The 18,039-nt window shown below is 37.1% G+C and overlaps 1 protein-coding gene across 4 annotated transcripts in view; it reads left to right on the top strand.

Moving 5' to 3' along the window:
- The first annotated feature begins 4,104 nt into the window (after positions 1-4,104).
- The window catches only part of schip1 (schwannomin interacting protein 1), a 175,679-nt gene continuing 161,744 nt past the window's right edge, over positions 4,105-18,039 (top strand). The window contains exons 1-3 of one of the 4 annotated variants that reach the window (XM_059947270.1): positions 4,105-4,403; positions 4,584-4,959; positions 9,563-10,126. In XM_059947270.1, coding sequence (XP_059803253.1) covers positions 4,954-4,959; positions 9,563-10,126 — 570 coding nt within the window. In that variant the 5' untranslated portion in view covers positions 4,105-4,403; positions 4,584-4,953. Of the gene's footprint in view, positions 4,404-4,583; positions 4,960-5,912; positions 6,043-9,562; positions 10,127-18,039 lie in introns of those variants that run through there. The other 3 variants (XM_059947289.1, XM_059947298.1, XM_059947280.1) reach the window with 3 other exon arrangements.

Genomic DNA, 18,039 nt, shown 5'->3' with positions numbered 1-18,039 from the left:
AAAGGCACTGTACATCAACAGCAATAGGATAAAGGAGGATGCATGTGCTTGGGGGTGAAAAATGTGGGTGAGTAGTTTGAATCAATATTTTTTTGCAGAGAGGAGGATGTGGAGGATAGGGAGATTACTGTGAAATATGCTAATATCTAGGACATTTTGAGATAAAGAAAAAGGTAGTGTTGGGCTCTTAAAAAGCATTAGGGTGTATAACTTCCCAGGGATGGATTAGATATATCCCACTTTATTAAGAGATGTAAGTGTTGTTTCAGGGTCCTTGGCCAATATCCACGCTTGCCACAGATATAGTACTAGCGAGTAGTTAACACAGTTTCATTATCCAAGACGGGAAATAGGGATAATCCTGGACACAAGGGACTGATGAGTCACACATCAGCAGTAGGGATGCTACTGGAGAGGGTTCTTATGGTTAGGATGTATGATCATTTGTAAAACTATAATGTAATTGGGGATGATTATCATGGCTTTGTGCAGGGCAAATTGTTTCTTTCTAACTTGATGGAGTTTGTCATAAAGGGTTACAAAGGTGAATTGATGACGGTAGAGCTGTAGATGTTACATACATTGATTTTAGTAAGGCATTCGAAAATGTCCCTCATGGGAGACTCATCCAGATGATTAAGATGCATGGGATCCATGGATAATTGGGCATTTTTATTCTGAATTGATTTGCCAACAGAAGACAGAGAGCATTGTGGTTCATGGGATGAATACTGGCTGGAGTCCATGATTTGAGGAGTTCAACAGGGATCTGTACTGGGTCCTCCGCTGATTGTAATATATATAAATGACCTGGATGAATATGTATATGAGTGGGTTAGTAAATTTGCATATGATAGGAAGATTGGTAGTATTGTGGATAGTGTAGAAGATTGCTAAATGATGCAGTGGAATATAAATCAATTACAGATGTGGGTGGATAAAGTAGCAGATGGAATTTAGTCTGCCCAAAAGTGAGGTGTGCACTTTGGGAGGTCAAATGTAACAGACAGTACACCATTATTGGCAAGACTCTTAAACAGTGTTGATGTGCAGAGGGACCTTGTGGTCCAAATGTACAAATTCCTGAAAGTGTCTGCACATGTTGATAGGCTATGATAGAGCATATGCCATATTACCTTTATTAGTTGAGGCATTAATTTCAAGGGTTAAGCCACATCTGCATTATTAGATTCATTTCCGGTTACCCAATTATAGGAAGAATGTGGAGGCTTTGGAAAGGGTGCAGAAGAAGTTTACTAGGGTGCTGCCTGGATTACACGGAGAGGTTAGACAACCTTAGGTGTTCTCTCTGGAGGGGCAGAGGTTGAGGAGAGATTTGATAGCGGTTTACAAGAGGTATAGATGGAGTAGACAGCTGATACCTTTTCTCCAGGTTTGAGATATCTAGTACTAGACGACATACATTTAAGGTGAGAGGGGTTAACTACAAAGGAGATGTGCAGGGCATTATTTTTTGCCCAGAGAGAGATAGGTGCCTGGATTGTGCTGCCTGGTATGGTGGTGGTTGAAGAGGTTCCCAGATAGGAAGATGAGTGTGTAGAGAATGGATGAATATGGGTGTTGTGTATGCAGAAGGGTTAAGTTGCGTTAGACTTAATTGCTGATTTAATTAGTTCTGCACAACATCAATGCTCGAAGGGCCTCGTCCTCCACTATGCTGTTCTGTTTTATAAAAGGGATTTGGGACAACTTTTTTTTATTAAAGAAAAAAGATTTTTCAATCCTTTTTTTTTCAATCCTTCACGTGTTATTTCATTGAAAAGCCAATTTTTGTCATTTCCTCAGTAATTCTTACATGTTGCCCTGGAAGCATCAAAACTGTATATTCTTGATGTGCAGATCTCATACAGTTGGGACAACTCCAATCTATAGAACTGTCATTTTTGTTTGAATCTTTCTCTGCAGAAATTTAGCAGATAAAATAGATTTGTTTTAGGGTTGCTAGCAGCTTTTTGAGACTCACACTGTTTTGAGAGCTGGTACCCTAGCAGCTTTCAAGCCACAGCATAAAACTAGTTTTGATGTTCATATTGATCCAGTTATTTATTATTTTGTTTATTCTGTTTCCAAGATCTTAAGTCAGTGTGCTTCAGGTATTTTAGGAAGCAGTTTTACATCTTCAGCCTACATTTGCAAAGATTTCACGAACAGAATAATTAGGGTCCATGGTCAGTTTCAAAACTCATTGTATGTTTACAGATAAAACAATCAAGGTCGCAGTTTCTCAAACCAGTTAATATGATTCAAGTAAGAACCAGCGATATAGGTAGTACGAGGAATGGGGGCCTGTCACTGAAATTTGAGATGGGTATCGCAGATGCAGGAGATCCAGAGTCCTAATGATGGATCAATCCCAAAATATTGACTGTTTATTCCCCTCCATAGATGCTGTCTGAACGGCTGAGTTCCTCCAACATTCAGAGTGAAGGTTTAGATGCATCATTATCTGACCACTTCTGATGAACAGGTACTGATGTCAGAGATGAATTAAACTTTGAGAGAGAAATCATCAGGCCTTGTCCACCAAACTGTGAGACATTACTGAGTGTGCATTACCTTGTGATCCAGTGGGTTTACTCATTTCAGTAGTTTACAAGTTTTCCTTAATGAGTTTCAAGTCACGCATTCTAACAAGCTATCCTATTTAATTCTCCAACAAAGACAACAGCACCTTTTGCCTTGGGAGTTACTGCTGAACCATGATTCTCCTATTCTCCCTTTAAGCAAATAATCATTATCCTGGCTTTTCAAAACTTAGCCCAGTTCCATACGTTTATACAATCTTCCTAGCATACATTCTTGCTATTTTGTGACCGTTCATAATCTTCATGTGATTTTGAATTTGTATTATACCTACATAAAATTCCTCAAGGAACTATTTCTTCTGTGATTTCAGTAATAGTTTCAAAGCATCTCAAAATTACAACTGACTGGTTGCATCGTGATCTGGTGTGGCAATTTAAATATGCAGGGACATAAGATTCTGAAGAGAATGCTTTCTTCTTCCCAATACATCACATGCACATTGCTCCCGGTCATTTGCAGTATCTACAGAAGGCAACGATCTCCACCATTTGGGGCATGTCATCTTTTCACGGCTACCTTCAGGCAGCAGGTACAGACGCCAGAAATGCCACACCTTTCATGATTTTTGTTTTGTTATACTGGAACTGTATGTAGGACTCGATGCTGGCCGTGTATTTCAGGAAATGATGGTGAATTGTTTCCTGATGAAAGCAGGTCACCTCCTCACCCACCCCTCGCCAGAAATATTCATCTGTAAAATCAATCTCCAGTATGATTTTCATGTTTTCTCCAATTGTACATCGAATAATAAAAAAAGCACGTTCTTTTCTGTTTACGAGCAACTTCCGATACCCTACCAAATGGACTCCACTGGGAATAGGGCGAGTTACTTAATGTCAACACTGATTAAACAAATAACAGTTTTTCTAACTTCTCACACTCAAACTGTGATAAGGTTGTATCCATGGAAGTGATAATTGTATCCATGTTTTATACTCTGTGAAAAGTAACTCGTTCGAAGGATACTTTAAAAAGAAACAATCCTCTTTTGTCGCTGCTTCAGTTTCTGTAATGCCTGCTGTGATATTTCCAGTGCAGACGGGATCAGAGTAAGCGGTATAAAGCTTAGGGGCGGGGTATTAAATTCTGACTGTAAATGAGATGTGAAAATTAGAGCAGAGATCAACTAGCGTGATCCAGGGGGGTTATCACTGACCGAATTTCACCGGGCTAATATAAACATGTTTTAGAGTTTTAACTGAGTTTTGTATTACATATGTCCACAAGCAAACAGTTGGATTTCAAGGTATATTAACCTCCCGTTGACAAGCTACTTTTCATCTGTTTTTGAATTAATATGTGTCGCCTTTGTAAGAGAATAAAGTGTAAGGACCCGAGGACATGACAGAAAATGAAGCTGATGGAAAAAGGAGTTGCAGTCTTGGGATTCAGTTGTCATGGAAATTGTTTAATTCTTCCTGATGGGGCGGGACTGTCTGAAGCGATGACGCTGTCCCCACCAGAGCCTGCACTGTTCGTCACTCCGCGCCTCTGACATTACAGCAGTAGGACAGCAGACTCCGGGCTTGCAATGCAGCAAACCCGAGGTTGGTTCACAGACCTGTGGGGCTGCAACTCCCAACACCCGAAATAAAATCAGAATGATAAAATCATTCTCCGACTTGGAATACGCCTGGGTGAAATTGCACTTTTAAATTGGCACTAGACTCAAAACAAAATCTCTGACAGATACGCAATGCTGGCAAGCAATTGCGGATAAGCCGAGCTCTTAAAGCTTCTTCAATGTGATCGGTTTCCATCCAACTTAAACTCGTAAATCCAGGTGTGCACGGGCGGTAGGTATTTCGCTGGCTTTATACCGTCTGCTCCAGTGTAAATATAGAGATTTATTCGCGTGACGGGGAATACTCTTTTTAAAAAAAATTAAGTAAAAGACCAACATGAACATGTAATGAATGATTTAAAACACGCGCGGAAACGAGAGGCACTCAAAACAACTTTCATGAATTATTCAGGTGCGACAGGCGTTTTCATACAAGGTCGATGCTTGAGAGAAAAAAACTGAGCGACGAGAGAGAGAGGGGGAAAGCTCTTTGGTTCAGTTTGGGAGGATACAACCGATACTGCACCACCACAGCGCGTAGACTACTCAGTGGAGGTCTCAGTGACATTCATCACTGAAGTGTATTCGCTGCTCTTACTTCGTCGCTGCCACAGTACTTGAGCTGGCCCTTTCGTGCTAAGTGAATTAAGTCTATTTTTGAACTCTGGTTTCTGGAGGAGCGAGTGGTGCACGAACGAGAAGGAGCATTTGTATGAAAAAAACGCCTCAGAAAATTGTGACGCTGCTGGACAATGACTTGATGGGAAATTTTGGTCCAAAAGATGACCGTAAGTACTGTCAGTTAGGAGGAGGCAGCTGCGATCGTGGGGATACTTTCTATTTTGCTCCGTTAATCGTGTTTGTATTCATGTTACAGTGGAGAGAATCTTTATTAAGTTCTGCTCTATTTCCAAACGATGCTCGATTGAAATTTGTAGGAAGAGATTAACACGTCCGGCCAGTACCCTGACAATTTTACACATCCATTACGCAGTAATGTACCGGCAAAGGTTTTGAATTGGGAACAAATTGCATTGCGATGGGATGATGTAGGCTTATAATAGAATCCCGTCGATAACGTTCAGGATAAAATAACATTAAAATGGCGATAACTTTGGTGAAAACATCTCACTGCATTTAACTACGGCAGTAGCGATCTGAAACACCTTTACACCTAATCAGTCTTGCGCTACACTTGCCCTCTGCTGCCCGCTATCCACCGCCCGGTCAAAGTCTCCTACTGTGTCACATCATCAGCTCCGGGCAGGGCTGAACGAGTCAGCGCCGGGCAATGAACCCGGCCCCAGCCCAGCCCCACCTGCCACAACTCATTTTAAAATCCACATATTTGTCGGCTGACGTCAAAATGTTGCGTTAAAGGGGAAACAGTCAAATTACTTTCTGGGGGGGGGGGGAACACTTTGTCATCCTTGTCCATGTCTGATGCTGGTAAAATGTTTTCATATTTTAGGCAGGCTTCGGTTTATTTGTGAGCGTTACTGCGGTATGATCAGCTGGAAGAGGATCTCCCTCTCTCTCTCTCACCCACACAAACATATGCACACGTTGGCTACACAATGCATTTCAATGGGAATGTATTTGCCCAACAATTTACACATTAAGGTTTTCAGCAAAATCTGTTAATATCTGCAGATATTTTTCAAGTGTGACTGTGTTCAGCAAGGAGAACTAGTGCCATTTCCCTTTTAAGAGGACGGCGGCATTGAGATTAAAGCAGAGTTCCGCTCCTCTTTCTCCTTAATCCCTGTGCGTTTGCTGCCAACAGGAGGAATGGGCTGGTCCCCGCGGTAAGCGGCTCAACCCTGTCTCCGGCTCAGTGAAGTTTCCATTTTTTTTAAGAGTTTCAGGAGGTGAGATGTGTTTTGCTGTCGCCGAGTTGCTGGAGCCGGAGCGGCCGCCACTCGGCGCGCTTCTGCGGAGCTGAGGAACTGCTTCAGAGCCACCGCAGCTCTGCTTTCCCTCCTCCGAAACAAATCCACTGGATTAGCAGTTTAAAACAATCGGGAAGAAAAATAATTAAGAACATCAACTTCCTGGAGTTAGTGTGTCAGGGGCTATTTCCCCCCAATTGGCAGTTTTGGCTCTGTGCCGCCGATGCGCATTTTGTAAGGAAAACCCGAGATTATAAACCCAGCGGCATGGGCCCCCAAGCCTACATTGAACTATCTTGTTAGTGGCGGACCTCAGTAGTTGAACAAATAGTGTGCTCCGCACCTTGTAATTCAGGCCTAGAAAGCGCAAGGTGTTGCTTTGTTCAGGAAAATAAATTGTACGAGGCTTTGTGAAAATGTTAAAATAATGACCATTGTCGCGATTGTAAAAGGGTATGCCAGCGTGGGCAAGCGCTTTGTTTAGCGTTTCTCTGGCTTGGGCTGTAAAAGCTGTTTGCACTTCTCATCAAAATGATGATTTAGTTCTTGTTCACAGACATTTTAATTTGTGAATCTATTACGAAATGTGTCTGGCAATGAAAATTAAATTATTGTCTGCTTAACTGGAATTTGCAAAATGTGATGTGCAATTATCAATCACTAAACAATTAAGCGGAATGTGCAGTGCTTTATTTCAGCATTGTACATTTTGTTTATCTGCGTGAATGTGCAGGGAACAATGAGGTGTGAGGGGAAAGAAGGAAAAAGCATGCTGTTTTCCAACAACAATTGATATAAACGAGCAAAAAAAAAGCAATAATCTATTGGGATTCTTTTGTATTTGGGGCTTTATTCCAACAATAATCACGTTTTGATGCAGTTAAGCAGAAATAAAACATTTAGAATATGTTGCCACCAGTGGGAGAGTCCAACAAATTATTTCTCTGTCAATGTTTGACACCATGATATTCTGATTGGCTGAAAACTACTGTTTTAATCTCAGCTGGGAACTGTTTGGCCCAATTAAAGATCTCTTATGAGATGTGCATAGGTACTGAGTGAATCTTCCATTCTTTTCAGGGTGTTTTGCCACTTTTGAAAACTAACCCTGTTCAAATCCAGACAAGAAAGGTGCAAGTAGGTTAATCAGCTTCATACATTTCAATAGCTCTTGCATAGTCTCTGCAGTTCTCCAATAAATTTCAAATCTGTAGGCTCTATGTTTGTTGTCTTGTGTAGAAGTTTTTAGCATATTTGTGAATCATTAAGCACATCAATTGCTATGACACTTAAATCTATCATTACAGAATTTGTAGCAGAAGTTCATTTCAAATAGTTGACAAAGTGTGGACAAAAGCTTTTGTTAGTGTATTTGATTTTATTTACTGTTGAAAGGCTGTGTTTAAGTTTACAGGACACAGAAAATTAACTTATTTCTAATTTTTTTTAACAAGTAGAAATGCTGTTCGGAGCAGATGGCTGAATGTACGAATTTCCATTTGAGGCTTTCAGTCATTTATGGCAAATTGGTTACTTTGAGGTTGTATTTATACTACACTCCTCAACCCTGTTGCTGGAGGGGGGAAGAGGGAAAATCCATTCTTGGATTGATGACTGCCATTCATTTAATTTAGCATACTGGACTTCAATTTTTGATAGTGTTGCTGAGGATGTCTGGACTGAAACATATAACTGAGCTCTCATTGACTCAAGGATCCACTGGACACATGTAAATAGGTTTGATGCTACATTGAAATTCTGTTGCAAGTCAGTTAGGACTTTGACTAATGAATTAGATGACAGCTTTAGGTTGAATATTGCAATTTTATGAACTCTTGAGTAGGATTACCACGTAAGTAAAACTGCATCTAAAGCTGAATAAAAATTGCAGAGAACAGAGAGATTTATGTTGACATGGAGGATTTCCAGATAGTGGGAAAAGAAGGAGACTTCCATTTCAGCAAACTGGTTTAACTGGTTTGGATTTTAAATTAAATTGCAATAATCCAAGCCCATTGTCTAATCTGGTGCATCATCCAGTCCATCATTAATAATACTGGTGCAGTGTGTATTATGATTAATCTATTGGAGAGAGTCTATTGAAATTTTAAAAATGAATCTAACTTCAACACTTCAAGTTCTCTATTTATTGCTTGCCCTTCGTGGCCCCTTTCAATGAAGATACTGAACCGGCAATTAAAACATTTAAAATAGGTTGAAGATACAATGCCATGTCTTTGACCCAGTGGCCATGTGGGCAAGATGAAGCAAGTCCAAATTTATAGAGCTTGACACTTGGAGGACTGGGAATAAAAATTGGTTTCCTCATTACCATTGCCCTATATAGAGGTCTTTGGATTTGTAGTCCTTAATTGATCCACGTGATCTGAAATGAATTTGCTTCTGTTTCTTAGATTTTTTTTAATCAATGTAACATTTAAATCACTATTGGGTTCTCAAAATACTTCAATCAAAAAAAGTCATTTCAAGCTTTTTGCATCTTGCAAACTGAATATTTTGATGATTGGGTTTCTTCCCTACAACTAGATTTCTGGTTTAGCTTAGTGTGAAAAAATTCTCTAAATGTCCCTGTCTGGGTTTAGATCAAACCTGTTGTGCAACATGGGTTCAGCATTGGTTTCTGAGCAGCAATACAGCCTCTGAATGCAAATGAATGATGATGTCAAACAGGAGTGATTGGGACAAACCAAAAGATTGTTTTCTATTTGGCACATCATTGGTCCTGAGGTTTCATTAGCAAATTAAACACATCAGCAAAAAAAGTTGCAAATGGACCATTGAGTCTATAAATATGTAATACGTGATCTTTGACTCAAATTTACAAAATAAATGCACATTGCTGGTTTAAATCTTGAGACCTTTTACCATTTTATTGTAGAGATGTAAAGAGATTCAGCTTAGATTTTGACAAGCATTGATATAAATGTTGACAGCTGATTTGAATGAAAAATGTTATAGTAATAGTTAACTGGTCAAAATAAACTTTGTTTACTGCTTTGTAATATAAACATTGTTTTACATCCAAGCATTTTTAATACTGGTTTTTACAGTATCTGTAATTTATTAAATTTATGATGTGATTTGTATAGGAGATATGAAATTTGGTTGTAGCTGTGATGGTGGGTGTATAGAAATTCCCAGTAAATCATTTACAAAATGTTACTGTTTGAGGAAACTCACTTCCTTCATATCAAATCACAAATCAGAGTGGGGAAGCAAGTATGTTTTGCCATCCATTCCAAAGTGTTTTTAGTCCAAGTAAATATTTTAACATTATGGAAAGGTAATCAAAAATAATACATACAACAAGCTGGAGGAACTCAGCAGCTCGGGCAGCATCCATGGAAATGAGCGGTCAATGTTTCAGGCCGAGACCCTTTGTCTTTGTTGTATGTGTTGCTTTGACCCCAGCATCTGCAGTGTACTTTGTGTAATCAAAAATCATATTCCATTGAATTGTTTTGTATTTATTCCCCAGGATTACAGGGAAGATGGTATGGATTTGGGAAGTGACTCATGTAGTCGAACAAGTTCCGAATCAAGCTCCAACAAAGTGACACCATGTTCTGAGTGTAAATCCTCACCCAGCCTGGATCTTGCCACTTTGGGGGACTATGAAGCAGATGAGGATTATCAAGAATACAAAAAGAAGGTGATAGAAGAGTGGGAAAATGAGTATGGTGACTATTCAGAGAACAATGACTTTGTTAAAACTGCCAACAGGAGTTTAGCAGAGGAGTTTCAAGATGTAAAAGTCATTCCTCCAGTTCCTTCTGTTGTTACACCAGGTGAAATTAAGCAAAATGGCAATGTAGCACCAACTAAAGTACGTGGCAAAGGAAATGAGGCTCTTCCAAAGCTGCAAAAAGCATTGCGAATATCAAGTAGTGTTGTGGCCACTTCAGGGACTTTTGTAACAGAAGAACCTCAGCTCCCAACCATGGATTGGGAGGCCCTTGAGAAACACCTTGCAGGTTTACAGTTTCAAGAGCAAGAAGCACAGAATCAAAACCAGACCCAGACAAAAGCAAACTTCACATCTGTAAGTAAATTCTTTCTAAAATCATTTATTTGTACGTATTTTTCAACACTGAGTGTTGCTGGTTGTGAAGCAGATCTCTTTCTTTCATCATATAGGGATTGGAAGTGTACAAATGCAATTGCAATAGCACTTTCTATAGGAAGTTCAGTGAATACTGCTTGCCTGAAATGAAGTAAACTCTTTCTCACCATATCATGTGCAAAAAATGCCGAGTCAAGAGGTAAGCTAGCAAGGGAGGTGGTGCAAAGACAACTCCATTAACTGACTAAAATGATTCAGCTTTCCAAAATAGTTTATCAGTGCTATCTATTATCCAATCTCTGTGATGTAAATAGTATATTTATGGGACTATCTTCAGTACTAGGGCTTGAAAAATAATAGATTTAGTAAGAATTACATGTTTTTTCCTCCAACTATATTTGATCCAGGAGGGTAAGCAATCGTCAGAAGAGTAGCCCAAGTCGGGTTCTCCAATTCTTGTCCTATTATTCAGAAAATATATTGCTAATCAGTAATAACTGATTTATTCATTGTTGAATGAGTCACCTTGGAAGCCTAATGGAAAGTCCAATTATCTGTCTTGATCTGCTTCTTTTGATAAAGTTGATCAGTGGTAGGTGATAGACTAGCTGATTTGAATTCAGATATTGGGAAAGGCACAATAAATTTTGCGGGACACCTCAGATTCTCAACTTAGATAGGTGGAACTTCATTGTCAACAATTTGGTTCTGTTCTCTCATTGGAAGTGCCTAATGCTGTGCAAATCGGAATATGTTCACGCTTAGAAAATTGTATCCATTGGTAATGTGCTAACCTCAAAGTATAAACTTGAACTAAATGTAATAAAACCAAAGCAGCATAAATTTCAAGGTGTCAGCCACATTGCTTTACCTGATACTTAATGTCATGGAAATAACTGTTTTACTCCAACCTACTTTATCTGTAGTCTTGTTGGGTTTTGGTGACTAAGTAGGTATCTTTGCCCGTTGGCAAAAGTGGTATCGATATTTCGTAATTTGCTTCCAAAATGCATTCAAAGGTAGAACAAGATATGCTGACAATGCTAGATAGCACATTTGGAACTGGAGATGAATTTTTAGATGATGCTTTCTTAGAGCTTGCTGAGTAATGGCAATGGAGGTATAGGATTGTGGTATTACAATAAGGTACTCAGAATGATTAGTTTTGATTTGTAATTCAGGAAAATGTTTTGTTGTTGAGGATTATAATAGTTTTTTCTTTATTTGTAAGGTTTCAGGGTTTAGTAATGGGTTCTGCCTGATTAATTGGAGCAGAAATGTTGTCAGAGAAAAGCTGTTTTAATGAATTCAAAAGATTAAGATTTATATTTGACGTAAAAAAAAAACACTTTTTTGGATTTTATATTATATATGTTTATTATTACATATTTTAAATAGTATGAGTTGGTTAAGTTGATTATGCTAAAATTACTAGATATTGATTAATTAGATCCATTTAACCTTAATTTTTCAAATATTTCATAATAGCATAACATAAATTAAAGTAGTTTTTGCACTGATGAAAAGTAAAGTTTCTGAAATGTATTCCTGTTTAAAAGATCATTTCCCAATGATAGGTTTAACAACTGGATTGTTACGAACCAGGAGTCAACCCGTTATAATATTCAGTTCAGGCTCTATATGTGTTGATTTCTTGGAATATGAACAATGTTGTTTTAATTTGCAAAATATTGCGCTTCTTATGAGGTATTCACCATCTTCGGCTGTGAGGTCTACTTTGTTCAATTTCCATTTTGCCAAAAAATATCAACATATACTTTGGGATATATTAGTGCAGACTAAAAGTAGCATCTTGATCAAGTTTTATACTCCCAATGTGGGGCTTTAAAAACATGTCCTAGATTTTTAAGGCCTTCGGTAAAGTAACAACACTTGCTAGTGAAAGCTATCCGAAAGTGCTAGCAACTCCCATTACTCATGTCAGTTTCTCTTGGGAAACTTCTGGAGGAATTTTTGGCATTCATCAATAAGGATGTCATCAAATTGGCTGAAAAATCACACTGAAAGTTTCCTGTGCCAACAAATCAGAAGATAAAAATATGAATGTTTTTGAAACATTTACAGTGGCCGAAATAAGTACTGGGATTAAAATGGAAGCAAACATATCAAGCTTTGAAAATATATTAAAAGTAGTTTTATTTGTTAAGAAATGTACTTTTCAAGTAATCACATGATGAATTCACAATCCGTTTGTTGAATTTGCTTTAGATCTGGGATTACATTTAGGTTATACTGAATAACAGACAATTTTGATGACCATATGACTTAATGAAAATCTAGTAGATCTGTCAACAATACTAAGACTCACTTTTTAATCTAGAATTATTTAATATAAACTTGGCACATTGTAGTTTCAACGTTTCTCTATAAATGTTGTAGATGTTGATAATTTCATTATGTAATAGCAGTGAATTGTGACTTTTTATAGCATATTTTGTATATTGATTTATCTATTGTCTACAGTAAAGAACAATTGAATATTTCACAATGCCTGATAATGTTTGTTGCTTGCATATGGAAACAGATTTGCAGGTAATTTTATTAACACAATGGCCTTTGAAGAAGACTTTGGCCTTCCAAAATTTGAAGGTTTCATTTAACTTCACTGACTGGATTGGAAAAGACAATCATCTCCAAGTTTCATGTTAAAGTTATTCTCATAACTTTAGCCAGATGTTGGGATGTTTGGATTGGAATACTGACCGACATTGATTTTGGAAACATGATAATTTTTGCTCAGATCTTCTTGAATTATTGGATTGGTTTTCAGGCAGCCTTATTTTTTTTTAAAAAGAATTGCTCCTGTTCTTAAGAACAGGAAAACTCTGCGGAAATTCCTGTTTATCCTTGAGTATATCATACTCCAGATCCACTGGAATTACTAAAGATCCCAGTCAATAAATAGCATTTCAAGTTTATGGTAGCAGTTTTCAGTGAAACAATTAGTGAAAAGCCTTGTTTTGTAGAGTGTGTTGGTGAGGGATTGTGGGCATGTCAGTGTTCAGATAGAGCCGGCCAGCCAGCAGACAAAGACAGGATTTCCATCAGCGCCACAGGGGGAAATCTGCAGAACTGCATCGGGGAAGTAAGAGATTCCGGGAACTCTTTCTTGCTGGATTTGCCTCGATTCTTAATAAATGAGCTTGTTCATTTTGAGTTGAAAATGTTTTCCTTTGTAGTTTTCATAACCATTCAGTATTTGCTATCTGGGCATAGTGCGATAACTTGGTTTTCTATAACTGTAGCTAATCCTATCCACTGAAGGGAGATGCACTTTTGGCTATGTTGTAGTCTATGCAGATATTTCAAGGCTGAAATCATTCATAATCTAGTGGACTGATCACATACAGACCTCTAACTGTGAAACAGAAGCTTGAATAACTAAATGGTAGAGCAGAATGAACTTTAAGCAACAAAAAAATGTGTGATCAAAGTGATAAACAGACATTGCCCATACTCTCAGAAGCTCACTGTTCAGTGTGTTATTTTCTAAGATGAATTGTACAAACAAGGTGATTAATTTAATTGCAACTCTCTGAACAGGACTTCAATCAAGTGATTCAGAATAAATACTCATTTCTCTTGGTCCAGTGAATATTGTTTGCATTTAGTTGGGAGAAAAGTGGAAGGGAGAATTTCTCTGAATTCAGAGTGAAGATGAAAATTTTCAATGAATAATCATAATCAGTAGCTTGAAATGGATTCTCTATCTGCTGACTTGATGTATTGTGAAAACAATGAGTTGTTGAAATGTCCTTGAGTTATTGGTTGCCATAATGGACAGTAAAATAAATTATTGAAGGTTTTTAATTTTAACCAGAATATATTATAAAAGATGCTGACTCTGTAAGGCACACTTATTCCTGAATTGTTTAATATTTAATATTCTCCATTGGAGCATTAAAAGGATCTACAGAAATAAAACTTGGGTACATTCTGGAAATTGCAAAACCTAATGCTGAAAGTGTTAAAAAGTTACTGCATTTTATAATGAATCTAGCAGTGGCAGTATGTTTAGCTGCAGAGGGCACTGTTCACAGTTTCTGTTGAGCTTGCGGACTATTGTCTGATGTGATAAATCTCAATGCAAAATTGAAGATGGTAGACACAATCCACCTCAGTGCATCTTTAACATGATGAGACCATCTGCTCTTAACAACGTCATGGTAATTAACATTCAAAGATAAAGCAAGCTTTAGTAAATGTGGTTGAAAAAATGGAACACTAGTTGGACTTGTTGAACTACAGTATTATCTATCTGGATTTATAGGATAACTTTGAAGACTTTTAAGATGAAAAGCTTGAGTGTTGATTTGTCAAATTCAAGTGAATTACAGCAAATATTATGGACTACCCCACTTACTGGTATTAGAGTCGAATCAGTCCATATCCATACTTGTTATGTGAGTCAGGACTGCAAATGTATTTATTGATTAAAGAAATCAGATTTATTGATAGTCCAAAACTTTGGGTAGAGCAGTCAGTGCTTTTTCATCTCCAGTGCTTTTGCTAAAGGTGTTCTACAAATCCACTTAAATCATATTACTGTTTAACAAGTTTATCCAACGTTTCATTTTCATAGAAGCACTTAAGAGATATAGGACCGAGACAATACATGCAATTGAGGCCCACTTTTTTTAGGAATGCTTTTTTTTTATGGGGACCCTTATGATCACTCATTTTAAGTTTGATTGCAATGCCACAGAAAGATATCTTATTACTTACACTTTACTGTTTCTGTTGACTCTTTCAAATGGATTTTTTAAATGATTTTTTTACGTATACCTAATGAGTAGACTAACAATATGGATAGTTCAAATAAAAATTTCAATAATATTGTGAGTAGGATTAATATATTATATGCATCACCAACTCAATAAATATTTATAGCACAACCATACATTTTTTTTTAAAGTATTTGGCATTCCTAACACTACTCCTGCTGGAGTATGCTCCTTGAATACTTAGATATTGGTTAACGTTAATTCAGTGCTCAAATATGTTTGCCTGCCATTTTGAGTGACAGAAATAAATGAAAGCATGATTTAATGACTAATATGTTCTTTAGGGCACATTCTAATCTTGGCTGGGCCCTAGCAGCTACAGTACATTTGGTTTAGCAATTGATTTTTAGTCATTCAAACATTATACTAATCGAAATATGGAAAAATAACCACCTAAAGTAATTTTCCCACAGGTCTAAAACAAAGCATCTTTTTTTAAAAACAGAAAACAAGGTGATTTTAATAATAATTCAATGTGGGTGAAATATTTTTTTGAAAATTAGCTGGCAGTTAATCCAGCATTGTGATCATGTCGTGTTATGTTAGTTTCAAAATTTGCACATGAAACATAAATTGAAATTATAACTATTAGTGAAGTGGCTCATGATAGACCAGGAGAATACAGAATGGGCAGACTTATGCAAAACAAAATTTAACACAGGAAAATGCTAAGTGATAACAGTTTTTTTGAGTAGACTAAGATGAAGAATATAATCTGAAAGGTGTTGAAAGAACAGGTGGCCGGGAATATACAAAATATTTACCAGTCTCTGAAGTGGCAGGTTAGTTGAAAAACCTTTTTCAAAAAAATTGTAGATGCTAATTCCAGCACCACCAGATTCAGGAATAGTTCAATCACCTCAACTCCAAATAGATCCCACAACCTACTTTCAAGGACTCTACAACTCTTATTCTTAGTATCTATGTATTTATTTGCACAATTTGTCTTCATTAGCAGATTAGTTGTTTGTCAGTGTTTGTAGTTTTTCATTGATTCTATTGTATTTCTATGTTCTGTGAATGCCTGAAAGAAACTGAGAAGCATATGATGACATACACATACTTTGATAATTTTACTTGAACTTTGAATCCAAAGCAAGGTGGCTATTGCTAATCCCACCTGTGTAGCTGCATCTAGCATATTATATCCTATTGTGGTTGCTACACTGTAGGAAGGATATGAGCGGTTATCATACAACAGCAATGACGTGAGAGCTCACTGCTCTATCGGAAGGATGTTAGACTCCCAGAGAGGATACGGAAAAAACGTTCCTGAGATGAGCAACTTGACTTTAGTGGATGTATTGAAGTTGATGTGAAGTTGAGCTTTTTTTATTAGTTTTTTTATGCATTTTCTACATCGCTACAGATAGAAAAAAAAAACCAAATCAAAATGAAGAACATTAATACAGTGCAAAAATAAACATACAATAATAATATAATACCAAAAAGATAATTGAGAAAGCACCCAAATTGAAGACATGTAAAATTAGTATCCTCCCCAAGCCCCGCAACAAAAAAAAACTCCAGACCAACCACAACACAATATAGAGAATATAAGTCAGGACATTCAAACCCCCAAAACTGTAAATACGCTTAAAAACAGAAGATAATAATGCCTACTACCAAAAAAAAGAGCTGAAAGCAAGGGACTGAAAAAAAACCTTAGTTAAGAGGAAGGTTATGAAAGTACTCAATAAAAGGTCTCCAGACCTTATGGAACTTTATATCCGAATTAAGAACTGAATAATGAATTTTTTCAAGGTCTAAGCAGGACATAATATCATTAAGCCATTGAGCATGCGTGGGCGGGGCAACATCTCTCCATCTAAGGAGGATTAAACATCTAGCCAGGAGAGAGGCAAAAGATAATATTCGACACTTAGTCGAACTCAAACGTAAATCTGTCTCACCCAAAAAACCAAACAAAGCAATTAAAGGGTTAGATTCTAAGTGGTGATTCAGAATATAAGATAAAGTTATGAAGACATCTTTCCAAAATTTCTCCAAGCTAGGACAGAACCAGTACATATGAATAAGAGAGGCCTCGGCCCTTTTGCATTTATCACAAAGAGGACTAATGTTAGGGTAAAATTGAGACAATTTAGATTTGGACATATGGGCTTGATGAACAATCTTAAACTGTAAAAGGCAATGGCGAGCACAAAGAGAGGTTGAATTAAAGGATTTGAGAATCAAGTCCCAAGTCTCATCAGATAAAGAGATATTTAAATTCATGCTCCCAAGCCATTCTAATTTTATCCACAGGGGCCTTATCGTAAGAATGCTAATTTATCATGAATAAATGATATTAAACTTTTACCCAGTGGATTAATAGAAAGAAATAAATCTATAACATTTTTCTCAGGCATTTCAGGGAAGTTAGGAATTAAAGGAACAATAAAGTGTCTAATTTGGAGATATCTAAAAATATGAGCATTAGGCAGATTGAATTTAGCAGAGAGCTGTTCAAGAGATGCAAAGCGATTATCAATAAAATGATCTTCAAAATGTCTAATGCCCTTCCTATACCAATCATGGAATGTTGAATCATACATAGTAGGTAGAAAAAGGTGATTTTGTAAGATAGGACTAGAAAAGGAAAAACCATAGAAACCATAAAATTTCCTAAGCTGAGCCCATATTCACAAAGTGTGTCTAACAAGAGGATTAACAATTAATCTGGACAAACTACTAGGGAGTACAGAGCCAAGAAGTGCGGAAATAGATAAATCTTTAGTGGAACTCAACTCCATTGCCACCCAATTAAGGCACTCGGGTTGGCCATGGAAAAAAGACCAAAAGGTAGCACAACGTATATTGGCTGCCCAATAATATAAACGAAAATTAGGTAAGGCCATGCCACCCTCTTTTTTAGATTTTTGGAGATAAACTTTACTAATTCTGGAACACTTATTCTTCCACAGATATGACAAAATAATAGAGTCTAAGGAATCAAAAAAAGATTTAGGAATAAAAATTGGAATTGATTGAAGTAAATATAAAAATTTAGGGAGAACATACATTTTAACAACATTAATACGACCTAACAAAGACATAGATAGAGGTGACCATTGTGACAGACTC

Source organism: Hypanus sabinus, chromosome 2 (assembly GCF_030144855.1).
Source record: "Hypanus sabinus isolate sHypSab1 chromosome 2, sHypSab1.hap1, whole genome shotgun sequence".
Lineage (NCBI taxonomy): Eukaryota > Metazoa > Chordata > Chondrichthyes > Myliobatiformes > Dasyatidae > Hypanus > Hypanus sabinus.
Note: the sequence above shows the minus strand (reverse complement) of the source record. Positions and strands in the feature narration are given on the sequence as shown.